General features: G+C 51.2%; 2 protein-coding genes across 3 annotated transcripts; one reads left to right on the forward strand and one right to left on the reverse strand.

Moving 5' to 3' along the window:
- Positions 1–438: 438 nt before the first annotated feature.
- On the reverse strand, positions 439–22,062 carry ECSCR (endothelial cell surface expressed chemotaxis and apoptosis regulator). 2 transcript variants are annotated; one of them, XR_004359758.1, is made up of 11 exons: positions 21,942–22,062; positions 10,672–10,713; positions 10,092–10,142; positions 8,376–8,498; positions 7,841–7,894; positions 5,955–6,023; positions 5,334–5,420; positions 4,481–4,576; positions 3,851–3,887; positions 1,726–1,902; positions 439–1,268 (listed from the first exon to the last, which is right to left on the reverse strand). XR_004359758.1 is itself a non-coding variant. In XM_032702930.1 (11 exons), exons 1-11 carry the CDS (start codon positions 21,991–21,993, stop codon positions 1,260–1,262), a joined length of 720 nt encoding a protein of 239 aa, XP_032558821.1. In that variant the 5' UTR covers positions 21,994–22,062; the 3' UTR covers positions 439–1,259. The 2 variants fall into 2 exon arrangements, 1 of the variants encoding a protein (XP_032558821.1); XM_032702930.1 differs by having other exon boundaries at positions 1,803–1,902.
- Positions 22,063–24,974: 2,912 nt separating this feature from the next.
- Positions 24,975–25,376, forward strand: SMIM33 (small integral membrane protein 33). Its single transcript, XM_032702574.1, has one exon. It carries the CDS (start codon positions 24,975–24,977, stop codon positions 25,374–25,376), a length of 402 nt encoding a protein of 133 aa, XP_032558465.1.

Here is a 25,376-nt window from a genome sequence, read left to right on the forward strand (position 1 = left end):
AGTCGAGAATGCTAAAAACTCCCAAAGAGAACCTGCAGCAGCTGCAAAAGTGCTGGGCCTGAGAAAGCCTCCTGTTCCCTTCCAGGCCTCTTATCTTCTCTGTCCTCCCCCAGGCTCTCCCCAAAGCAAAGGCCTGTAACACTGTGAGGGTTTATTTCTCCTCAGAGCAGAGAGAAAGACTTGTAGCTTTCTCTGGAATGCAGAAGGAAAAGAAACATCCAACTCTCTTTGAAAAAGGGGTTTCTTCTTAGGCAGAAAGTCTCCTTAAGCAAAACATCTAATTAAGCTTTAATGTCCTCAAAGTGAAATCTTCCAGAAAAAGGGTATTTACCCCTACAACCTTGGGGTGCACTGGTGGTTCCTGGGGCTGTGCTGAGCTGGGGGTTCTGACTGGATGGGGATGCTGCTCTTCTGGTCTATCAGGAAGCTCTGGGAAAGCAGTGGTGGAGGCGATGGAAGCTCTCCCAAGCACACTCGCGCTGCCAGACTCCAGGAACTCAAGTAGCTCAGCATGTTGCTTGTGGCCACTGGGTTTTACACTCAGCTAAACCCCTGTCTGTGCAGAGACTTCATTCCTCACACTGATGAGTGTTTAAGCACATGTGAAGGCAGTGATCTGCCTGCCTGAAGCTCAGGTATTAATAATAAAGTCTTTAAGACAGCAAATTGTATTTCAGCAGCACCTTTAATTCACGGCTCTCCAAATGCTGTACAGACATGGACTACTGTAGCCTCACAACAACCCTGTGAGGCAGGTGGGTGTGATCATCCCCACCACTGTGGGGACAATGAGGGCACCAGGGATAAGGGGCTTGGATTATCATACTGGGATTTGACCTAGAACTTGGCCATTTAAGTCTCCTCAGGTCTTCAGATCAGGCTTTCCTAACACACGGGTTTGACTTGACGTGGGGCTGCGCTGATTAACGAGCCCGTGACTGCCTGGCACAGACTGTAAAGGCCATTAGTGAAGTAGGTGGTGCCTTGGTGCTTTCTGCTGCTGGATTTATTCTGAGTGTTTGAAGGCATCTCAAAAATAGAGTTAGATATCAACCACTGAGCATGGCAGGCCGTAACTGGAGAAAGCCCTTAGGCCCCAGGTGGGGAAGCTATGTAGAACACTATATGTATTGATCAGAAAGGACATAATAATTTATATATAAAATCCACCCTCGCTCTTTCCACAAAGGGAAAAAAAAGAAAAAGAACCTAGAAAGTCACTGCTGGTTGTGATGTCTCAGCTTCATTCTCTGGGCTCTTCATAGAACCTGGCAAAAGAACAGGACATGGTGCATCAGCAGCCTGTTTGGGCTGGCAGAGGGAGTTCAAAGCATTGTGTTCTCCCAAACTCAATCCCAGCTTTAAAACAAGTGAAAATGATGTGAAATCCTCGTGTGGGATGGATGTGAGGGCACTGAAGGGAATGTGCTTCAACCACCTGTGGAGCTGGAGTGGGTGAGCTTGGGCTGGAGAGTGAGACCTTGATTTCTCAAAGGCTGCTGACCTCTTCATTTAATGACAAACCACTTTGTTGGCTGGCCCTAGGCCATGTCACCTGTATACATGAGGTATATTTGACACCTCGAGTTCAGGCAGCTCAGGTAAACCTGAGATGGGCACCCAAACTTTTCACTGGGCTCACTGGAACCAGTTTGGACATTTAGGAGTTTGATGGCAGCTGGTTTTTTGTTATATTTCTGAAGGAATAAGAGAGCAAAGAAGTACCTCAAAGGCATGCTCTTATCCAGCCACAGAAATGATCCCCAGCTAATGCCCTAAAAAGCAAGACTGAAAAGGGACACCTTTTCTGATGGTGGGTAACTCATGCTGTTGTTCATGTTGATGTTCTTCATGGAGATCAGAGTGATGCTGTTGTCCTTCTGGCTCGTGTCTGCTGAGCAGCTGTCAGGGAGAGAAGGTGGTATTAACTGCTCTGGGAAACAAGAGAGGGAATCACAGAATCACAGAGTCATTTAGGTTGGGAAAAACCTCCAAGATCATTTGAGTCCAACCAGTGCCCGATCCCCACCTTGTCAGCCAGCCCAGAGCACTGAGTGCCATGTCCAGTCACTCCTTGGACACCTCCAAGGACAAAGTTTGTTTGCACACAGCTGGAGGTAAACAGGCAAGGCTGAGTCTGGTATATAGGACCAGGGGTGGTTTCCATTGCCTGTTGAGCTGCTGTCCTGATTCAGGCCCATCCTTGGTGCCACATTCCCAGATCTCTGGGCAAACAAGCTGTGTGTGCCCTACAGAAAGCACCACTGTCCCCTGCGTCACTATTTGTAGGCAGAGTCAGGGAGCAGTTTGGTTTTGGTTCCCAGTGAATGGATTTCCTGCCAGCCCTGCAGCCCTCACCAGAACTGGAACAAAAGAGAGCATTACTGGGAGCCCTGTCCTAGTGTGGGAAAAATCCTTCTTTTGAATTTGGAAAGACGGCAAAAAACTGTGAGAGAAAGGAAGGTAACAGAAGGTTTAATTTCAGTGTGCTGTGTCCCAAAGCCACTCGGGTCTGGAAGCACAGGACCAGTTTGAAAACCACACCTTTTGTAGTTCTTTCCGTTACATAAACTGCTACATGTTCATTAAATGCTGGTTTTACCTTAAAAGGTTATTTCTCTGACCAGGGAGGGGGTGTTACCCTTCTTTTTGTTTGATTGTGATGTACCCCCTGGAGCAGGTCCAGGGGGATCCCCCTGGACACAATAGGCAGAGAAGGTCTTTGTTTAGTTACATCTTTACTTTTTGCATTTTTCCCTATTCCCGCCGCAAAAGTTCCCTGGTGTCAGGTTCAGACAGAACCATTCATTTTACTACTCTGTGCCACGCCTTTTTTAATTAAAAAAGAAAAAGGTACTCCTCTTCAGTTAATAAAAGCCCCTCCCCCCTTTCACCTTTCCACTCACTTCATTTGCTTGTAATAAAACCAGGTTATTTACTTCTCCTACGAGGCCCTTAAGGTTATTTGTCACACAGAGGGAGCCCTGGATATTGTTCCATCCAATGCTGCTGCTCATGTATTGTCAGTGTCTCTCTTAAGAGTCAGTTACAAGCCTTAGGAAGGTGGAATTCCCCTGTCTTCCTACCCTGAGGAATGGGATACACATTTAGTGCCAGTGGAGACTGGATGACTTTGGGGATTAGGGTGCCCCAGGGCTCTGGCACGTTCTGTCTCAGTGGTTTCAGATCACTTGGATCATGATCATTAAGGATATTTGGGAACCACTGCTGTTGATGCAAATTTGGCACCTAAATACTTAGGGACTTTGCTTTGTGTCCCTTGCCCCTTTCCAAAGTAGGGTTTATTACTTTGGTAGGAAACTATCAGATGGAAAAGTAGGAGCAACATGTTGTGGTCCCTTCCAGCTCTTGTTTCCTGCTGTTTTCCCACCTTCAGCCTCTCTTCTGGGGTAGCAGTGATGGACCATGGGGTTCTGACAGACCATTCTCCACTTGATGCTTCTTTTTCAAAGGTCTCTGAACTGGAGCCCCCTTATCCTACTCTCTCTGGGTTAACAGTAATAATAAGCATCTTGGAAGATACCTGAGACTGCTTTGAGATTCAGAGACTCAAGTTTAGACCTCAAGTCTGTATCTAGGCAAAGAAAGACAAGCACACTGCTTTGGGAAGGTGATGAATCTTTGCAGATCTCAGGGCAGCTTTGAAAAGAGGCCCCGAAATATTGACCATCTACCTTTGTCTCTATCAGCTATCAGAGATGTCTCAAAGATGTTTTGAGATGCTTCCTTCCCCCTGATATAACCAAAGCAGATTCTTTTCCTTGCTAAAATTAGCTCTGGAATAAAATAGGCACTTTGAATTGGACATAGACAGCATGAGCAGCCTTACCTCTCTGATACCATGGAGCTTCCTGGTTTCTGTTTGTCTGGAGGGAGAAAAGCTGGAGTTGGTGACACACAGGTGAGAAAACATCACAGCTAAGCCATAGAGTAAGTCAGCTCTATTCTGAATTATGTTGTACAGGGCTATAAATGACATCTGAATGAGATAAGAGACACCATGGGGGAAACCTGAGAGTTGATTAGGGAAAATCTTTCAATGAATGGGACATACAGGCAGGACCTGATGGCCTTGCTGCCTCTTCAGTCACCAATGTCCTTTGGACTTTAGGAAGGTATCTGTCTTATTATAGAGCAGCCTTGCCCTCTGGTGGGCACTGCTTAGTGGAAAGTGGGATTCCTAGGGAAAAGGAGTCTCAAACTCCATGAGTTTTGCTGGAAGAGCTGCCTCATCTGGGAATCTGCCCACTGAGCTGCAGCAAACTTGAGACTTGTCCTTGTGCACATGGGGCTAGGCTGGGGCTCTAGAGAGGAGGTCACACTGCATTCCTGACTGCTGCATCTGTGTTCCAGCTTGGCTTCAAAACCTTTTCAAATGCATCTTTTAGGAACTGCCACATCCAACATGGAAACTGGTGACCTGTGGATTAGGGAAAGACAGATCCCCTTGGGCAAATACCTTCCTCCTTGGAGCGGTTACACTTGAACCTCAGGCTGACCACACTGACCAGGATGATCACCACCACCACCAGGATAACAATGAAGCTGATGACACCTGGAGATGGAGCAAAGAACTGTCTGAGATTGACAGAACAACATCCTGGATACTGGGGTAGCAGAGAGACTTTGACTGTCATCAAAACTTGGGTAGGAAATCAATGTTTTCATTAACGTGAGCATGGCAGAGAAGTGAAAAGTCACTAGAGTGAATGACTATCCTTTTGTGATTTAACTTCAAAGGGCTGCTGCTGAATACTTAATTGATGAATACTTAATTGATAAGGCAGTGCCAGGACGGCAGAAGTCAGCTGATTACAGTGGGGATTGACAGGAGTCAGTATGTTCCTACTGCACTTGGGAAATCTTATCCTAAAGGTGTGTAAAGTGAGACAAAAAGCAAAGTACCAGGGAGAGACAAGCTAAAGGCTGTGGGTGATGTCATCTGCCTCATTAAGCTCTGGCCAAGTGCAGAATGGATTCTGACACCAGGCCTCAATAAATCAAACTATTCTTTGCATGGGAATCTTGTCCTGCTAAGACTGGTCCAGGTCTTAGAATCATGGAATGGTTTGGGTTGGAAGGGACACTAAAGCCCATCTAGTCCCACCCCCTGCCATGGGCAGGGACACCTTCCACCAGCCCAGGTTCCTCCAAGCCCTGTCCAACCTGGCCTTGGACACTTCCAGGGATCCAGGGGCAGCCACAGCTTCTCTGGGCAACCTGTGCCAGGGCCTCATGAGGCTGAGAGTCCAAAACAATGTGTCCTGGCAAAACAGCCCCCTCTGCTCTCCCCAGGCTGCACAAGAACTTACCAAAAGCTGCCACTGTCAGTGGTGATCCGTCGTCCGTCGGGGTGGGCTCAGAGGAGTTCAGCGTGGGGGTGACAGGCTCTGAGGGGCCTACGGAGGGGAAAAAGGCACTTTACATCAAAGTCCTCCTTCCAAGGTTAGGAAGAGGATTCCCAGCAATGCTAGAGGATTAATTCACACCTGTACTTTATTGAATAGACTGAGGTTGGATCCTGGCCAGGGCCATCAACAGCAAAGTGACCAAGACCTGTGGGAAACCATTGCCCCCTTTATGGACAAGCTGAGAACACCCACAGGGCCCTGCTGGGACCCCAGGGAGGAAGCTGAGTGTGGCAGGTGAAGATCTGCCCTGGTAGTGTGACTGAGGGTGGAGTTTGTCTTTTCTACCTCCTTTTCCAACCTTTTCCCATAATGGCACCTTTCCTGCTGTGACCCACACCTGCTGTTCCCAGGCTGCCCCCAAATGCTGCTTCTGCAGAGCTTTACAGGCATTTCAAGGGCTAGATGGGATGGCCAGCACCCCTCAGGGACTCGTGGGCTGTTCTCCTGCTGCCGTGAAGACAGAGGTGTGATGGCCTTGCTGTTGGCTGAGTAAAGGGCTGTAAAATCCATAGCAGGGATCACCTCTCTGGGAGGAGGGAACACCTTGAGGCACTGGTGTTGTGGTTCTCTCCCTTCTCGTGGGCTCTTGATCTGCAGAGAGAAACACAGAATGTGAGCCTTGTCCTTGAGTGTCATCTAATAACCAAAGGAATCAATGGGCACCTGGAGGGGAGAATGGAGTCACAGTAATGCTGGTGATACCTGGGCAAACGTGGAATTCATGCTCAGGCTAAAAGCTTCCCACCAAACATACTTTGTACTGTTTCCCATGTCCAAATAGAAATCCAGGGAACCAAAATTCAAGTGCCCCTGTATAAACTCCGCAGGTTCTGCAATCCCAGGTGCAGGTTTTTGGCAGAAACACCAATGGGAGGCTGGAAGAGTGAACTGGGAAGATTATAGATTTTCTATAGCTCATAAACATTGAGACTTAAAAGAAAAATATCCACTTAGAGGAAGAAGTTTTGCAGAGTGTGGGTGTGGATTGACTGTTTGGCTTGTCTTTGGATTTGAAGGGGGTGGGTGTGCTGTCCTGGGTTATCTAGAAGTAGTTAAGCTCATTTGAGCTGGGCTAACTTGTATCCCACATGCAGTCAAGCTGTGGCAGCACAGAGGTTTGTCTGAGCAAGGACTCCAATTCTGGGTGGGAGAAACTGGCTTGTAGGAAGCTGTTTGGTTTGTGACAGCTGCTCCAGTGCCTGTACAAGGAAATTTAAAGCCAGTCCTTGTGTTTCACTTGTACAGAGAAAAAAACATCCTTTGCTGCCTCCAGGCTGAGTGTTGAATGGCCTGAGTGTCTGCATCAACCTCAAGGAACAGCTGCAGGCCCTGTCAGGAGACTAGAAATGATACTTCAGAGTTTCACAAGATCATCTGCATGTCAAGTAGGATCTCCTTCCCTCCTTTCCCATCCCCACCTTAGCAGCAGCAGCACTGGCCAAAAGTGTGTGGTGCCTGAAGGGGTGTGCACAGCTCCTGACACTGCCCTGGGGTTCCTGTCCCACACAAACCATCACTGTTTTGGAATCTGATTTTGCCAAAAGTCAGAAGAAAAAGGGGAAAAGGCGTGAAATAACAAATCTAACTGGGTCAGAAGCCATGTGGAGCAGAACAGTCTGGAGAAACAGGGACTCCTGCTGTACAGTTTTTTCACAGCTCATCACATTCTTTGTTTTATTCTGAAATTGTTCTTCTAGCCATGGGCAGAAGTTGTGATTTGCTTAGCCTGGCACAGACACCCCATCCCTGGGAGATGTTGGGTCTCACACAACAGGAGATCTGGCTTTTGGAAGCATACAGCAAAGGTGTGCGAAGCTTCTCAGGAATAAATCAGGGCTGTGATGAGGAACAAGCTGCTCTGAGGCAAAGGGCTCCTGCCTTAGGTGGGCACATCCATCTGGGTGGGCACAGCTGACCATGGGTTTCTAATCTTGCTTGTGTTAGAGATCTGAGAGGCACTTGGAGAGGCAGAGCAGTTTCTGTCTTGACCATTGCAGATTTTTGAGGCTGAACCATTAATGGGAAATCAGCTCAGTTGTCAGACTCCAGTCTTCCCAGCCTCTGGGATTCTGCCCTTATTCCTGAGAAAACTTTTACTAATTCTTTAATTTGTGCTTACAGGTTGTGTTAAGCTGTCAAAAGCAAAGTTATATTTATTTAAAAGGATGTTAAAAGGGCTCCCTTTTCCTGCACGTAGATCCATCGTTTGACTGCTCAAGTTCATCCCAGTAGACCATCTGATCCTGTGTTTTATCACTGCTTGTAAGGATACCAGATGTGATTTTGGGTGCAAATGGTGGCTCAACCCCAAAAGACTAGTGCTCAGATAACCTGTGCCATGAGAGCCAAGCAAGCTGATTGCCATGACATTATCTAAGTTATTGTTACTCTATAGAAGGACAAAGTACCTTGAGGTGTTGGAGAAGTAGCTGCTGTGCTTCTGTTTCCACTAGGCTTATCATCTAGATAAAGAAAACATGGAAAAGGAGAATTAACTCTTGAAGCTGCTACTAATTCTGCTATGGGGAGCTGTTGGGTGTCCAGGGGGTAAAAACCTTTGCTTGCATGGAACTTTTCCTCCAAACAAACATCAAGATGCCCACCTAGCAAGGGGTGAAGCCAGTTCAGAGTGTACCTGAGAGGTGAGCTGGGACAGGTCTGGGGAGGCTGAAGGTTCTCTGGGAAGCTTTGTTTGATAAAGCACGACCTGGCTTTTCTGATACAGGCTTGTCCTGGCTGTGTCCAGCCATGTGCTTTTAGGGAGCTGAACTGAGCTGCTCTTTCAAGCAAAGACTCAAAGAAATTCAATATTGGCTGAATTATTGAATAATCAGCATGGTGGGGACTTAGCCCAGTGTTTCTGATGTCCCCAGTCTTTCTTGGATACGCAGGGAGGCACAAACAGGTCCTGCATGAGCAAAAGGTGGGGTTTTCCATCCTTACCTTGCCCAGTTGAGGCTGGCAGTGTTGTTGGAGTGTTGGTGGTGGTGGAGGGTGTGGCTGTAGTAGTTTGACCCGCAGAGGTGGGACTCGGGCTGGGGGGTGTTGTTGGTTTTACTGCCGGCTCTGCAGGGGAAGTGAAGTGTTACCTCAAAGAGCTCCGCTCAGAAACAGCTTGGAGGAGGGCACAGCTATTACAGAGAGCCCTCAAGAGCCCTGGAGAGTTAGGAATAATCTGCTAGGGAAAGCACAGACATGGAAACAGCCTCCATCCTGCTCAGAGTCAAGGAGCTCTTGTACTTTGGGATTAACTTCTGCTTTTTTTTTTTTTTTGAGGAGGTGCTGAGCTGGCAGAGCTCAGCAAACACATGGAGAAAGTCGGGGTTTTACCACTACTTTTTTCCCAGCTTTGAGAAATGAAGGTATTTTTGTCACTGGACACTTGAACTGCCTGGAGCTGCCTGGCACCCACGTGTTATCTGAAATGCCAACTTTTACATTTCATTTCACTCAGAGTTTCCAAGAATAAATCATTCAGCTCTTGAAGTGGTCTGGAGGCTCCATCATCTGCCCCAACCTGCTACTCCAAGCTGCACAGCAAGAGCATGGTCCAGAGCAAGATGTGGGAGAAAAAGCTTTCAATAATCCCTCTGCAAGGATCACCAGCTGGGATAGGAAAGTTCCTTGCCTGGACTTCTCTTGGCTTTTCAATAAAATGAGAAAAGAATGAAAATTGTTTTAAGGTTAGTGTGGTTTTTTTCCTTTTATCCAAATCCTTCACCAAAATATTAGAATTTAGGATTAAGTTTCTTCTAAGTTTCTTTTTTTTTTTCTTCCTGCAAAGCTTGGAAGCATCATCAGATATTTTTAGATATTTTTCCTTGGGTATTATTTGGGTCCCTTTGGAGGAGTAACTATGCTTAGATTTTTTTTTTCCCCCAAACATATTAGGAACAGATCCATCTGCAAAGATCCAAGTGGACTAACAGATGTGGATCTGGAGTTGCAGAGATAATTTCTTGTGTAATTGGTTTTGTGTACATGGCACAGCAACACAGAAAGGTGGGTTGGAAGGGATCTTAAAGATCAGCCAGGTTGGATGGGTCTTGGAGCAACCTGGTCTGGTGGAAGGTGTCCCTGCCCACAGGATGGGGTGGAACAAGATGAGCTTTAAGGTCCTTTCCAACCCAAACCATTCTATGATTCTACTCTACAACCATCTCAGCCTCCCTGTTCAATTTAATAATTTCTTCCCCTGTTCTTGCTCACACCTGTGCCTTGATCCCTCTGGGGTGAGTTGGCTGGATCAGAAGCCCTTACACCACAAAACTTCCTTCTTCCCCACCACTGTCCTCATCTAACCTGCCACTGCACAGCCCCATTTCCTGCTGGATGGCCCAGCTGGGCTGAGGGTCAGACAAGGTACAAACTGGGATGCCCTGAGCATCCCAGAATGTGCTGGGGTGGAAGGGACCCACAAGGATCATCCAGTCCAACCCCTGGCTCTGCACAGGCCCATCCCCAAGAGTCACCCCCTGTGCCCCAGAGGAGCAGCCAAACCCTCCTGGAGCTCTGGCAGCCTTGGGGCTGTGCCCACTGCCCTGGGGAGCCTGGGCAGTGCCCAACCAGCCTCTGGGGGAAGAACCTTTTGCTGAGATCCAACCTGAGCCTGCCCTGACACAGCTCCAGCCATTCCCTGGGTCTCCAGCTGAGTGTTACCTGAGGTGTGGTTCTTCACTTCAGGGCTGTGTGTTGTTGGCTGGGGTGGACCTGTAACACAAGCAGAGGGACATGGAGGTGACGTGTCCTACACGTGCTCCATGTTGGTGATCCCACAGGATCAGGGAGGGGCCAGAAGAGCTGAAAGGGTGAGGGAGGCAAGAGATGCCATGGAGAGGGTTTGTCACTGGTGTGGCTGTAGGGACCAGCAGGGAAAGGGACCATGGCTGAGGATCCATGGATCCCTAGAGGATAACGTGCTGGGAAACAGCTGGGGGAAACAGGGAGCAAAGACAAGCCAGGATCCCTCTTTCTCCAGGCTTTCTGGAGCACAGCCTTGCTCTCTTCCAGACAAACAGGGGGCCAATCCAGGTCACCCTCTGGGGCACAGTGGCCCCCACGTCCCTGGAGATCTGGGGGTGAGTGGTGGTGGATGTGCACAGAGCAGTATCCTGGGAGAAGGTGCCTCAGCAGTTTGGAATCAGGTCACCATTTGTGGGCTCTCCATTTGCATCCCCATGTTTCCATGTGCATCCACATCCAAACAGACACATAAAGCACATCCCAACCTGGCAGGTACCTGTTACAGCATCGATGGAGGAGTTTGTGGAGGCTGTGGAACCTGGAATGAAAGAGTAAAGAGTGTTAGTGGTGCTAATCTGTGACTGTCACTACTGCACTGGTGTTCTTGTTCCTTTCATGGTTTGGCTTTTTCTGATCTTCTGTGGGAATGACTTTGGAATAGGTAGTTCTCCCAAAAGCATTTGCAAAGAAGAAGCAGCAAACACTGAGTGCAGGTCCTGAGTAAATTAGTACTGGAGTTTATTCAGCCAGGATGAGTGTCCTCCTCCCCAGCTGGAGCTGAACCCTTTGGGGAGCCATCTGCCTCTGTTACAGGGGAAAAATGGAAGGCCACAGAAATCCATGGGGTCATTCCCTGCCTGGTTTGCCTCCAGCTCAGTCTTGGCAGAGAAGGGTATGTGACTTGTACTCTGGAGTACATGTTTAAAGGCTTCATTCCCTTAAGACCTTAAGGCATGGATGGACAAAGTTTGTAAAGGCTTCCAGTGGCCAATGGGGCTGTTCAGCTTCTTGTCTCCTACCTCTGATCCTTCTGTCCCATATATTTGTACCCTTGGATGCTGGATGAAGCCTTGGCTATGTCTGGAGGGGGCTGCAGCCCTGGGGACTGACTTGGTGCTGCCTTCCCTGAAGGAGTGGGTAGTCTTGCAGGTCCATGCAAGGTTGTAGGTGTTGCTCTGAGTCCCCAGTTTCTCAACTGAAAGGTGGTTTTGTTTGGGGTTTTTTGTTTGGTTGGTTTTCTTTTGGGTTCATGACAAGGCATCCCTGCCCCAGTGCCCCATGTTGCCTGCTCTCAGCATCCCAGGTGTTTTTCTTTAAGTCCCAGCTCCTGTGATCATAGAAACATAGAATAGAACAGTTTGGGTTGGAAGGAACCTTTAAAGGTCAGCTAGTCCAACCCCCAATGGTGAGATGAGATGCCAATTACAAATGCTGCCCTTGAAAATGGGAAAAAGATGTGTCCAGTTCTCACACTTGGGGACAAGACCTGGAAAACGTAAAATGCACTTTAAATGCTCGAATCAAACCCAACTGATCCTCGTGGGTCCCTTCCAACTCAGAATGTTCTGTGATTCTGTGGTTTAACTTTGGGAAGGTGACTTTGAGTCTACTGTTGAAAAGCACAAGCTAATTGGGATTTTAAAATGGTTATTGCTGGTGACCCTGGTGCTCTCTGTGGTTAAGATTAATGAAAGAAATGACAATACAGGTACAGAAAGCAGCTGAGTCTGATCCCATCAGTGATCCATCTCACCAGGGGAGCTAAAGGTTTTGGACAGAAAGGGACAGCAGGGAAGGCTGAATCCTTCCAGCACACTGTCCCCTCCTGATGCCACGTAGCTGCACTGCCACAGGGTCTGTGAGGAGCAGTGCCCTTGCAGGGGGTGGCATGGGGAGCAAGGCAGCACCAGCTGTGGCAGAGCAGTGCTCATGTGCCTGTTTTCAGCCAGGACCTGTCCTCCCTGGGGGTGAGATGCATCTCACCTGCTTCTGCACATCACTCAGGAGCACCTGGGACAGAGAGCATCTCCAGGCCCTATTTGTCACCAAAGAGGGGACCAGGAACTCCTGACGTGCTGTTGCTCTGACCTGTCTTGGATCTCTACCTTTCTCCAACTGTGGCTGGAGAAGCCACTGCCTACAACACCCCATGGCTTAAAACTGAAAGAGAGTAGGGTTAGATGGGATACTGGGAAGAAATTCCACCCTGTGAGGGTGGGGAGACCGTGGCACAGGTTGCTCAGAGAAGCTGTGGCTGCCCCTGGATCCCTGAAAGTGTCCAAGGCCAGGTTGGACGGGGCTTGGAGCAACGTGGGCTAGTGGAAGGTGTCCCTGCCCATGGCAGGGGGGGCACTAGATGGGCTTTAAGGTCCCTTCCAACCCAAACCATTCTGGGATGCCATAATTTGATACTGGGAGCTGTAGAGGTGATGGAGGTGAATTTTGTGGTTGGCCCTTATGCTGTTGGTGTCTGGCAGAGCCTGTCTGATTGTCCTGGCAGTGCTGTGTGTCTGGAATGAGACCCTCACACCCAATATGGGGTTCCCAGGAGCTCAGAGCTCACCCCTCAGGACCCTCTGGGTGCAGTGAGCTCCTGATTGATCCCATTTTCCTCAAGTAACTACTTTGAAGCCATAATTGTTTTTGTGTCTGAGGCTTTATGACAATGATCTCAGCCAAACAGGAAGTAAAACAGTGTGTAAACTATGGTGACTACATAATAAAATGTCTTTTATTTCCAGACAGGGTTTGGCTGTGAAAATCAGTCCTGACTTTTCAGATCTTTTCCGTGTTTTTGTCTTCCAGCTTACTGGGCAGCAGGCTGGCAAAACTGTCCTTGTCAGCCCAGGAAAGGGGAGACATGATCAGATCTTCGATTTCACAGTGTGGAAGGGACTGGTTGGTTTTCTGAATCCATTGGGAACAGGACCAGAAAAGGAAGTAAAGAAAAAGAAGGCTGGGCAATAGGAAACTGCCTTCACATAAGGGCAGTGAGTTTCTAGGAGTGAATTGTGTTGGATAATTTATGGGATAGCCTTCTCTAGGGGTTTTGAAGAGCAGATTAAATGAGCATCACGCTAATAACGGACAGGGTTATGGACAGATACTAAATCCACTAATATAATGGAGAAAAAGGATATTTTAGGCACACATTTGCCCTTCTTAAAGAGGTAGAGATACTTCTTTTGAGGAAGGGGGTTGCACCCCTTTGCAGACCCATCCCCTGGGATGGTGCAGGGCACTCCTGCTCCCCAGGGACACAGCTGGCTCCATGGAGAACGTGTGGTGACCTGGGCTGCTTCCATTGATCCCAAGAGTTTGCCAAGTTTTCTCTTGGTCTCTGGGCTTCCTCTTAAACAGCTCTCAACCCCATTTCTGTTTTTAACAACTGTGTAGATGTGTCACTTTGGGGACACATTTGGCAGTGCTGGGGGAATGGTTGGACATGAAGATCCTAGAGGGCTTTTCCAACCTAAACAATTCTGTGATTCTGGACATTGATTTGCAAATGCCTTAAGATACTCTACACATTCAACACAAAAATAAACGTGCTGAGATCATCATGGGGGGCCAATATCCTTCAGCCACTGCCAGACTCAAACAGCTCCTCTTTCTCCAAAATTCCCTTGCAGGAGACATTGTCTTGTTTTCCTGTGGGGAGAAGGAGCTGCTTGTGATAACTGAAATGATCACAGGTGCTTTTTCGTGTACGTGGCACATGAAAGCATCAAGAATCGCTGAAGAAAGAGCTGTTGTCTACACTTAGTCTTTGCCAAAGGAAGAGGGGAATAAAGGTGATGATCTGGCTGTTTATTCCACCATTTCTGGCGCAGATGAGGAGAATTCTGAAAGCTTAAACAGAGCCTCTAGGGATGGGAGGAAGCTGAGGGCAAGGGAGGTGACATTGCCCTGTGCTGCCATGGGACAGCTCCAGCATCCCTGGCACACCCCTGGTGCTGGGGCAGGAGGTAGAGGATTATACTCAAGGCTTTCTTTCACCACAGCTGCTGAGGGACACACTGGAGAACTTGAGAAGTTTGCAGACCTAAACCTTGGGTTTGTTGGAAATAAGCACTTTTTCCCCAGTGCTCTGGTCCTGGAGTTCACCGGGGATGCTCCCCCTGGTCTGCATGTTTGAGCTTTGCTGCAGAGAAGTGCCCAGCCTTGCTGTGAAGGGATGGAGATCCCCTTCTGTCATTTTGCTCCAGAATAAACTACCTTGGCTTCTCTAAATACATCCACACATCATTTCCAAGCAGAGCAGCTCTGGCTCTGACTTCTGGCTACTGCTGCATGTTATGCCTTTCCTGCCAACTCAAATAATCAAAAGTCCTGTTAAATGGGGTGTTTTCTTTAGGGGAGGGTGCTCAGCATCCTGGTTGGATTGCTTTGGAGTGGGATGGATGTGTGCAGAGCAGGAAGGGACCCAAGTCCCATTGTGGGGCTGGGCAGCAGGACGGGCACAGACAAACAGCGCCACGTGTCGTGGCTCCACGCAGACATCCCGGGGGACTCTGGTGTTGGAAAACATTCCCTGCGAGTGCTGCTGCCAGCACGGCCCTGCTTCCTCCACGGAGAGCCCTGGATATATAAACAGCTCCCAGTAATAACCAGGACGCAGCTGGAATTGCAATAAACATCAAAGCCATTCAATGAGCGTGAGCAGCGCCAAGAGATTCCTTGTGTGTTTGGGTGCCAGTGATTCACAGTGGATCGGGCAGTTCCAGGTGGAGACGGGGAGCTGACTGAGGGATTTATGATGGGAAACATGGATTTCTGCTCCTGCTGTCTTGGGAAACTCCCAATCACCCACCAGAGCTGCACAGCAGCACCTCGGATCTGCCACTGCATTTCAGCTCCAGCTCAGTGCTCCCTGGTTCATTTTTCCAGGAGAATTTTGAAAAGCAGCTTGGCCAGCACAGGATGGGGGGGATTCTGCCCCTCTGCCCCCTCAGGTGAGACCCCCCTGCAGAGCTGCCTCCAGCCCTGGGGAACAGCACAGGGAGGACATGGAGCTGCTGGAGAGAGTCCAGAGGAGGCACCAAGATGATCAGAGGGATGGAGCAGCTCTGCTGGGAGGAAAGGCTGGGAGAGCTGGGATTGTTCAGCCTGGAGAAGAGAAGGCTCCAGTGTGACCTAATTGTGGCCTTCCAGTGCCTGAAGGAGCCGACAGGAAAAATGGAGAGAGACTATTTCCAAGGGCCTGGACAAGGGGGAATGGCTTCAAACTGCCAGAGGGCAGGGTCAGATGGGATATTGGGAAGAAATCCTTTCCTATGAGGGTGATGAGGCCCTGGCACAGGTTGCCCAGAGAAGCTGTGGCTGCCCCTGGATCCCTGGAAGTGTCCAAGGCCAGGTTGGACGGGGCTTGGAGCAACCTGGGCTAGTGGAAGGTGTCCCTGCCCATGGCAGGGGTGGAACTGGATGATCTTTCAGGTCCCTTCCAACCCAAACCTATGATTCTATGATTCTGTGATTCTATGAATTTTGGATTCCTGTTATTTGCAGTAGTTTTGTGAGGTCAGATGTGTGTTAGACTGAGAGCAGAGGAGTCTCTCCGTGGAGCCTTCTCTCATGGCACCTGAGATATTCCCACAGCCAGCAGCTCACCCCACTCCTCAGCTCAAAAAGAGGATGATGTAAAACCAAAAGAAAGGTCAATTTTAGGCATTTCTGCTTTGGTTTTTTTTTTAGGCAATTGTAGACATTTAAAGCATGATTTCTTCAGATGCTGACCAAAGAGAGGGACTGACTTTAAAAACCCCAAACTTTGCCAGGGCCTCCTATAGAGCCCTGGACCAGCTGGAGAGGCCTCAGCAGGGTTTAGATCGGGGTCAAGACAGGCTTGTGCTGTCCAGTCTGTGCCCACAGAGGGATGGAGTCACCAGGGAGGAGCTCTGGCACAAGTGTGGGGTTGCAGGGACTGGTTCTGTCCACCCAGAACTGTTGATGGAGAGGGACTGTCTACCCCTGATGACGAGCAGCCCTGGACTCTTCCCTTCCCTGGCATTTCTGGGGGGGATGTGGCAGCAGGAGCTGCAGAGCCTGTGGGCAGTGCTATCCCTCGGTGTCCCCCTGTGCTTGCAGTGCTGTCCTTCGGTGTCCCCCTGTGCTTGCAGGCTGCAGGGACAAAGGCTTGCAGAAAAGAGATCCAGTGACCTAAAAATAGCCTTTTCAATTTCTAAATTGGCACTTCTGTCAAAAAAAACCATGAGAAGGAAAACAGCGACCGTTTCATGCAGGTGCAGCTGTTTCCTGGGTGCAAACGGCAGCAGAAGCAACACCACCCAATTGTTAGGACTTTCATGTGGGAAAAAAATCCTCTGCGAGGAAACCTGAGAAGCAGAGAGCTCTGCAAAAGCCTAGGTCCTGTTTTATTAAGTGCCTAAATAAGGTGTCTCTGCCTTGAGGGTCTCACAGCAGAACAGAGGAGGTGGAAATTGTGGAGGAGAGAGAAGAAAAGTGCCGGATAACTGACAGCCTAAATCAGGTCCCACATCCACAGAGGCATTCAAGTGTCTTAATTCCCAAACGGCACAGCGGGTTTTGGCAACTCACTGCCAAGCGCTTCTGAATTGTAATGACTCAGCCAAAGTGTTATGGGAAGTTTAGAGAGGCAGGAATTAATCCCAGATTTCATCAGCAATTAAAATTAAAAAATTAAAATGTTGCCTTCCTCCGCCCATCCTCAAGGGCTGTGCCCAGGCCTGGGCATCCTCTCCAAGCATCACATTGCATGGTCCTCTCTGGTGAGCCAGATCTTAGTGGAAGGCAATTAAAAACCACTTGGATGTGGAAAATAACCCGGGAGACAAACAATGTGGGGAAACCACGTGCACAGAGCGGGATCTGCCTCATCCACGAGGTGCCAAGGGCTGGTTTTATCATGTAAGGTGGTTACTCCTGGAAGCAAAAAGGAATATGGCTTTTCTCCTGGCTGCACCCCCACTGCTCTGTGGTGCCTGGGGAACAGCCACCTGCTCCCCAGGGCTGCTGCACTGCCACCCTCCCAGCTGTGCACTGGTTCCAGTTTCCTCTGTGACCTGCTTGTTTTACAGCTCTGTGTCTGCTCCTGGTGTTTGTAGTGCTGCCCTTCTCCTGGTTGTGCTGCTCCCTGGGCTTGGCACCGGGGCTGGGATTTTGGAGGGGAAATCACTCCATGCCCACTGCAAATGGAAAATGGGAGAACCACCTTTCCTGGCTGGCTGGGACCCGGAGCCTGGCCTGTGCTCTGTGCCTTCCTACAGCTTTTAAAAATAACATTATTCATTAGCAGAGCTCAAAGCACTTTACAGAGGAGACTTTCCAAGTTTCTTCCCAAACTGATTGTTTTTTCCAGGAATTCCAAGACTCCCCAGGTTTATTGGAGTGTTGCTGTGTGGTGTTTAGAACCACCCTGCAGGAGCGTGGTCTCCTGGGACTGGTTCAGGGCACAAGGTGTGCAAGGGGCTGGTGGCAAAGGGATTTCTGTAACTCCTGTTCTTTCCACCTGCTTTTCTTTAGTGTCCTGGTTTGAGCCCCAGGGGAGCAGAAGAAGGATGTCCCTGCCTGGAAGCAGTTGTTCCAGGGCTGGGAAGGCACTGTGCAGTTGCTGCCCCAGGTGCTGAGTCTCACAGGGGCAGCAGCTCCAGAGCAGGTGAAGCATCTTGGCCTGACAACCTTCATGGGAGCCCAGATTTTAGGTGAATGACCTGGTGAGATCACCTGGGTTTTACTCCCAGATTTCAAAGCATTTTATGCATCCAAAGAGGAGTGGGCAGCAGGTGAGGGGGGGATTCTGCCCCTCTACTCTGCTCAGGTGAGACCCCACTGCAGAGCTGCCTCCAACTCTGGGGAACAGCATAAGAAGGACGTGGAGCTGCTGGAGCGAGTCCAGAGGAGGCCATGGAGGTGCTCTGGAGCTCCTCTGCTCTGGAGCCAGGCTGGGAGAGCTGGGGGGGTTCCCCTGGAGAAGAGAAGGCTCCAGGGAGACCTGAGAGCCCCTTGCAGGGCCTAAAGTGGCTCCAGGAGAGCTGGAGAGGGACTGGGGACAAGGAATGCAGGGACAGGATAGAGGGGAATGGCTTCAAACTGCCAGAGGGCAGGGTCAGATGGGATATTGGGAAGAAATCCTTCCCTGTGAGGGTGGGGAGGCCCTGGCACAGGTTGCCCAGAGAAGCTGTGGCTGCCCCTGGATCCCTGGGAGTGTCCAAGGCCAGGTTGGATGGGGCTTGGAGCAACCTGGGCTGGTGGAAGGTGTCCCTGCCCATGGCAGGGGTGGAACTGGATGATCTTTCAGGTCTCTTCTAACACAAACTGTTCTGGGATTCTATGGTTCTGTAAGGTTCCTTCCCATCCAGAACATCCTGTAATTCTCTGATTTATGGAAGAGATCATTTTATTATCCCTATTTCATACCTGGGAAAACAAGGCAGGGAGTGTTGCATGGCTGTGAGAAGTGGCAGACACGAACCCCAGTGTTCCTGTGTTTCTATCCAGTGCATCGTCAGCTGGGACATGTTTCTCCCACGTTTCTCACCACACTAATTTCAGTGTGATTCCAAGATTTTTAGCAACTCCAGAGTCACTTCCAGCTAATGTACAAGAGGAGCTTATTGAATTGTATGTGTGGAGCTGCTCTCTCCGAGCTGTGCTGCCCTCAGGAGTGTGATGAGTCTGCAGTTGTGCCTGACGATGGTGGGAAACGTAGGGGACACCCACCTTGCTTCTCTTCTCCTGCCCAGACCAGTGATGGCTGTCCCCAGTGCCAGAAGGGGTTGCCTGGGTTACTCTGGGATGTGAATGGACACACTCCACACCTCCATGGACCCCCACTGCTGCCAAAACAGCTCCTCATAAGTCTGCAGCAAAGCCCAAATCATGGAATGGTTTGGGTTGGAAGGGACCTGAAAGATCATCCAGTCCCACCCCCTACCATAGGCAGGGACACCTTCCACTAGCCCACGTTGCTCCAAGCCCCGTCCAACCTGGCCTTGGACACTTCCAGGGATCCAGAGGCAGCCACAGCTTCACTGGGCAACCTGTGCCAGGGCCTCCCCACCCTCACAGGGAACAATTTCTTCCCAATATCCCATCTAACTCTGTCCTCTGGCAGTTGGAAGCCATTCCCCCTTGTCCTGTGTCTCCAGGGCCTTGTCAATAGTCTCTCTCCATCTTTCCTGTCGGCTCCTTCAGGCACTGCAAGGCCACAATCAGGTCACCCCAAAGCTTCTCTTCTCCAGGCTGAACAATCCCAACTCTCCCAGCCTTTCCTCCCAGCAGAGCTGCTCCAGCCCTCTGATCCTCTTGGTGCCTCCTCTGGACTCAGGGGGGAGGTTGGGTCATGCCGAGGGGGCTCCTCTGGGAAGTGGAGCCATGAGAGTTCCCAGCTGAGGCCTTTAGCAGCTACACAACCCACAGCTCTCCTCTGCCCAGTTTGGCTTTTCCAGCAGGGGCTTTGGGTTTCCAGCACCATCTCCTCCAAGGACACCTGCTGTTGACTCACCTATTGTAAATGGGACATAATTCCTGGAAGCTGCTCTGGTGAGATTTGCAGAGTCATCAGAGGGGGTTCGTGTTACTCGAAGGGAGCAGTTTGTTGTGTGAACAAACATTTCCCTGAACCACCTCCTGCTTTCTCTTCCTCGTTCACCACCACGACAGGGTTGGGCTGGCCCCTCCTTTGGCCAAGGAATTGGCTTTGGGATGCACTGGATGGCCTGGTTTAAGGATGTATCTGGAATCTGGATGCCTGTCCTTTATCTGCACCCCGTCTTCTTGATTATATCAAAAATATATCCCAATATACTTGTCTGGGTTGGATACACCACGTTTCTCATGGCATTATCCACCCACAGGCTGTGGCACAGATAAGGAGAGCAGTGGATGGAACAAGAGTGGGAAAATCCTGCTGGGTTTTCAACAGCTTTGAGGAGGAATTTTTCAGTGGAAATCTTTTGTCTGGAAAATGCCTGCCCATTGTAATGGAAATGGTCCATAGGAAGAGGTTTGTTTGGACAAATATTCTGCTAAGTGTTTCTGGGGGGAGGAAAAACAAGTTGGAAATGTTCCAATCCTTCCCACTTCAGCTATTTCAAAATAACAGTATCTGAACCTCCCTTTAGAAATAACCATGAGAGCTTAGAAGCTTAATTTAGGAAATGATAAATTAATAAATTACTGAACCTGCATAAAGTAAAAGCAAGAAAGGCCTGTGTGGCAAAAGGCAGTGTCCAACCAAAGTTAATTGTGTCTCTCCTCAAGGTGACCTCCATCTCCCCAGGTGCAGGGAGACCTCTCAACTCTTCTGTCTTGTTCCAGAGCCCCTAATTCCCTTTTCCAGGTGCCTGTGTGCTGAGGAACCAGCAGCACCATGGACCCGACTGCCCCTCTCGCTGAGCTGCTGCTCTGCCTTGTGCTGAAGCAGGTACTGCAGCACCTCGGGGACTTGCTGTAAAATCACTAATTAAATAAAAAAAGCCATTTCAGAGGTGTTGGATCAGCATAGAAAAGGGAGGCAGGACACATGACAGGGGGTGGGTTTGAGGGAGGCTGGAGAGGTGACAATGCCCAGCGAGCACCAGCAGTGCCCTGACCATCGACTGGACGGTCCCTGCCCCCTGATTTTGGGCAGCCTGCTTTGAGAGGACCAAGTGATGCCCACAGGACTGAAGGATGAAGGATGACATCCCGTCCACCTGATGCTGCAGCAGCCAGGTCCACCTGGAAGGTGGCTCTTTGGGCAGTGCTCCTGGGAGTCCTGCTCCGTGCAGGGGCCGGACCTTGGCATGGGGCAGTCAAGCCAGAGAGGGGGCCTGACACCTTCCTGCCCTTCCTGTCCCATAAAAACCCTACCAATGGTTTTAAGAGGAAAAGAGTGTTCTAGGTGGGCATTAGGGAAAGCCACAGGATGGCCAAGGGGCCTCAAAGCCCCTTGATCTGATCCTTGAGGCTGATCCCAGGCACACATCCCCTGGTGCTGAAGCCAGCGTTGCCCTCTAATGAAGAGAGACATTTTCTTACTTCTTGGAATTGGTTTCTATATTCTATGGAATGAGAAGACCTTTAAGGCCCCCTCCAACACAAACCATTCCCTGATTCTCCACCTTTTAAAAAATCCCATTATTACCAGCACAGTGGCTGTAACCCGGGGCAACTTCTATGGTTTAATGATAAAACCTTTGAATTGGAGACACATTATTTCATATTCCTTTGAATGTATTCCAGCTTCCAGCTACTACAGCTGTCAGCAGTGCAAGAGGTGTCTGATGATGCAGGAAAAAACAACCTGTCACCCTTTGGAGCAGGAAACCAGCTCCTTCATCCCACACCTCACATGGGAAAGAGAAGTCAGAGCAGAATTACCCCGAAGGAGCAGAGTTATTATAGCATGTTCTTGCACATGGGGTTTGTATTTATATCAATGAGAGGAAAAATGGAAAATAGTCAAGGAAAAAATATTTTTGAGGAAAATAATGTCCCATACATTTAAGTGTTCCACATTTACTCTTATTTGACAAAAGGCACTTACTACAGATGCCTCAGCCCAAACACTCCTTTGGTTAACCAGGAAACAAGTTCTTATATTCCAGCAGCACCAAGCAAACCCTGCAAACCTGGCATGGCCACGTTTTTCCCAACAACCTGCCTCCTTCCACCCCGGAATTGAGTGGCCGAGCTTTCCAATGGCAGCTCCAAAGCTCTGGCTGGTTCCCCCTGGGAAGCCCAGCTCCCCAGATCCCCCCATCCAGCACCACCTCCCGCTCCCTGGAGTGTGGAGCAGCTCACCTGGGAGCAGCAGGAAGAGCCAGAGGAGCAGAGGGATGGATGGGAGCAGCATCTCTGCGGCGGCTGCGGCTCCGGAGCCCCGCCGAGGCTCTGGCCATGCCGGGAAGGAGCGCAGGGCGAGGATTTGCCTGCCTGGGCTGACTCTCACAGAGCTTCCTGTTAAAGAATAGAAGGAAACGGGCTGAATCCACAGGGGAACTGTGTTTTTCAGCCCATTATGGTCGGGGAGGATGTGAGACATAGCTCAGGCAGCAAAGGAAACCTCGCCGTGGCTTCGGTGGGGGATTCGGCTCCTCTGGTGGGGGACAGCGGAGTCACAGCCCTGCTTTGGGCCTCAGGAGCTTCCTTATGGTGCCTGGGTTTTTGGGGAGATGTTTTGTTTGTGGTAGGATGTGCTCCCAGCTCCAATCCACCCCGCATCAGCTGTGAGGGCCGTAGGCTGTGTGGGATGAGAGCTGCAGGAGGAGCTGGTGCTCCCCCCCCACCTGAGGGGGGATTTCTTAGTACCTCCATGAGGGATTTCGGAATAATTGCTCCTTGTGGGGCCAGGGTAACTCAGCAGCTGGATCTGCCCTGTACCCTGTGCCTCCCTGTGCAGCTCCAGCCTGTCTGGCACCAGCATGTGCCACCTTTGGGATGCAGTTCTCCAGGTAGCAGCAGCATCCCTTCCCACAGGACACACAGCTTTGACTTACCCCTTCCCCAGCTCCTTGAGAAGGGGAGGAACTGAAAAATTGGGCCAGTTCTGGCCCCTATCCAGCCCGAGGGGTTCAGGCCGTTTCTTGGCCCCAGCCTTGTGACGTGCTGCTCTGTGCAGGTCCTGCCTGTCCATATTTTGAACTCCAGAGGGAATAATTTGATTTAAATGGGTGTCTGGGGGAGGAGAAGGGTTGTAGTGTCCCCACATGGGAAAGGTTGCCTGTCTTGGAGGGTCCATATGGGTGTTCAGGATGCAAGCCATAGGATTGTGTCTCCTGCTCTAGGGGCTGGTCCAACCCCCTCCCACAGCCCCCCAAAAGCCACAGAGCTTCATCTGAGGGCAACAGAGCTGCTCCTTCACAGCACTGAGTGCATCAAGGGGTGACTGCTGCTGCTGCCAAGGTCCTTTCTTCCCACAGCTGGGAGATGTGGCAGGCCTGGAAGGAGAGATCCCCCGTGCATGGGGGGATGCACTGGGCAGCTCTTCATGTTTCTAGGGGTCTTCAAACCCCTCCAGCCCCCCAAACAAACCACCAGCCCCCTGGCAGTGGCCTCTCCAGCAGCCTTTGCTGGGACAAAGCCCCTGCCAGCAGCTCCCCCCATTCCTCTGTCCCTTGCACAGATGTGACGCTCAGAGATTATGCTGTAGATTAAGGTTTTACTGAATCCTGAAATGAGTGCAAATTCCCAGAAGCTCTCACATGCAGTTAAATCTCTTCTGGATGCTCGGCTGGATGGTGGAAAAGGCATTTCCCACCCTGTCCTTCCCACGTGCAGGAAGGACAGAGCCCAAATATTCACCCCAGCTTGTGTGCTGAGAGCCTGCAGGTAAGAGCAGTGGTGTTTTGGGAAGGGAGGATGGGGGGACGTGCTTTGTTTTTACTAAAACTCCAGGGGATCCATGTTTTCTGCTCAGAGATGTGCTCAGGGTCATTCCCAGTGGTCTGACACAGCTTCCCTGGCCCAGGGGGATGGTACCCACCTGAGTGCAGGGGTGATGTACCAGCCTGGAGGGCATCCCTGGAGAATATCCCTGGAGGGCATCCCTAGAGGATATCCCTGGAGGACATTCCTGGAGGGTATCCCTGCCAGCCTTGTGGCACAGCTGCCGTGCAAGGGGACAGATATGCCAGCCCTGCCCTGGCACTGGTCATGGAATCACAGAATCATTGGAGAAAACCTTGCACAGAGGTTTGGACCATCCAACTTGATGGTCCAAAGGGTGCAGAGCTTCCCCAGGGACTCCCACCTCTGGCCACGGCCGTGCTGGGAGTGCTCCTCCCGCAGCAGTGGGACAGAGAAAATCACCTCTGGGGCTGCTCCCTCCCTCGGACGAGGGTCCTTCCCGCCGGGATCTCTGTGTGGATACACTCACTGTCCCGGGCTGTGCAGAGTTCACGTGCAGAGGGGGCTTTTTTTACCCCTGTTTCTTCCCCGCGTTACATTTTCACGCCGAGCCGGTGGTTTCGGGGAGGTTTCCTGCCTTGGGTGCAGCTGAAGGGGGGGTGGGCGCTTGTCCCCAAACAAAGGGCCCTTGTCCTGCGCGGGGTGAGAGGAGGGTCGGCGGGAGCGGGGAGGGGGCGGCAGCGCTGAGGTGGCACCGGGCTGGGAATGGGAGCAGCTCCTGCCCCGGGGTGAGCAGGCGCTTCCTCGTGTGCCCCGGGCATCCCGGGGGGGTGTGGGGCCGAGGAGTGACGTGGCAGCTTCCGAGGTGAGTGTGGCTGCACCTACACCGGAGATCATCCCGGAGCTGTTCCTGCTGCTCCCGCCGTCCGCTTCCCAGCCCCGCCGCTGGAGACGATGATTCCCAGGCAGCAGGAAAGCCGAGGTACCCCTGAGGGGCTGGGAGGGCTCTCCGTCCCTCCTCTCCCCCCACTGCCCCTGCTCCCACCCGTGCTGGCTCCCACGGGATTTCGCCGCCGTGGCGAGGGACGACTCACGGGGTTGGGTCTCCCAGGGTGGTCCCCGTGGGGCCGTTTGGTCCTGGATTAGCGCCGTGGGGCCGGGGGTGAAGAGGGGAGGGTGGAGGGGGTGTAGTGGGGAGGAAAGGCCCCACGCCAGAGGTGTCCAGGTGACGGGGACAGAGGGCATTTCCTCCCTGGCTGAACGTGTCCAGGGAACCATCCTACAAGCTCAGAGACAGCCACCAAAACTGATCCAGTCCCATGAGCCCGAGGGAGGGAGCACTTATGGGATCATCCCATTCCCTGGCAGCTGCAAGTGCAGGCGGGAGCTGTGGCCTCGAGGGCAGGAGATAGGGACAGGAACAGCCTCTGCTCGGGGGTCACCCTGTTCCCCCCCGGGTTTCCCTGTGCCAGGTCAGCCAGCTGAGCCATGAACAGCTCCGTGCCCGGCAGCCAGCTGAGACACCCCGAGCCGCAGGACGTGGCCGCCGTCACTCCCGTGTCGGTCGCCAGGGCCGTGACGAAGAAGGCGGACGCGCTGCCCATGATCTCGGTCATCGTGGTGGTCTTCGTGCTCCTGGCCGTGTTCATCATCCTCGTGGTGCACTACGGGCCCCAGCTCCGCACCGTGCAGATCACCCTGTACCACGAGCCCCTGCCACAGGACCTGCACAACGGGGTGCACCTCACCCACTGGAAGCAGCTGGACCCGCAGAGGAGGCGGGATCTGCCTGGCATGGATCTGGCTGGAGGGAGCTGCCAGTGCTCCTGCAAGCACCACCTTCCCGGCGGGAGCGCTGAGCCCAACGTCATCGAGGTCACGTACCTGTGA

This window comes from Chiroxiphia lanceolata, chromosome 15, assembly GCF_009829145.1.
Source record: "Chiroxiphia lanceolata isolate bChiLan1 chromosome 15, bChiLan1.pri, whole genome shotgun sequence".
NCBI lineage: Eukaryota > Metazoa > Chordata > Aves > Passeriformes > Pipridae > Chiroxiphia > Chiroxiphia lanceolata.

Coding starts and splice junctions, on each gene's coding strand:
- ECSCR (XM_032702930.1), bottom strand. CDS start 21,993: ATGCTGCTCCCATCCATCCCTCTGCTCCTCTGGCTCTTCCTGCTGCTC. Junction 6,024..7,840: donor TACTTCTCCAACACCTCAAG/GTACTTTGTCCT, acceptor TTCTCTCTGCAG/ATCAAGAGCCCACGAGAAGG. Junction 1,903..3,850: donor AGCTCCATGGTATCAGAGAG/GTAAGGCTGCTC, acceptor TCTCCCTGACAG/CTGCTCAGCAGACACGAGCC.
- SMIM33 (XM_032702574.1), top strand. CDS start 24,975: ATGAACAGCTCCGTGCCCGGCAGCCAGCTGAGACACCCCGAGCCGCAG.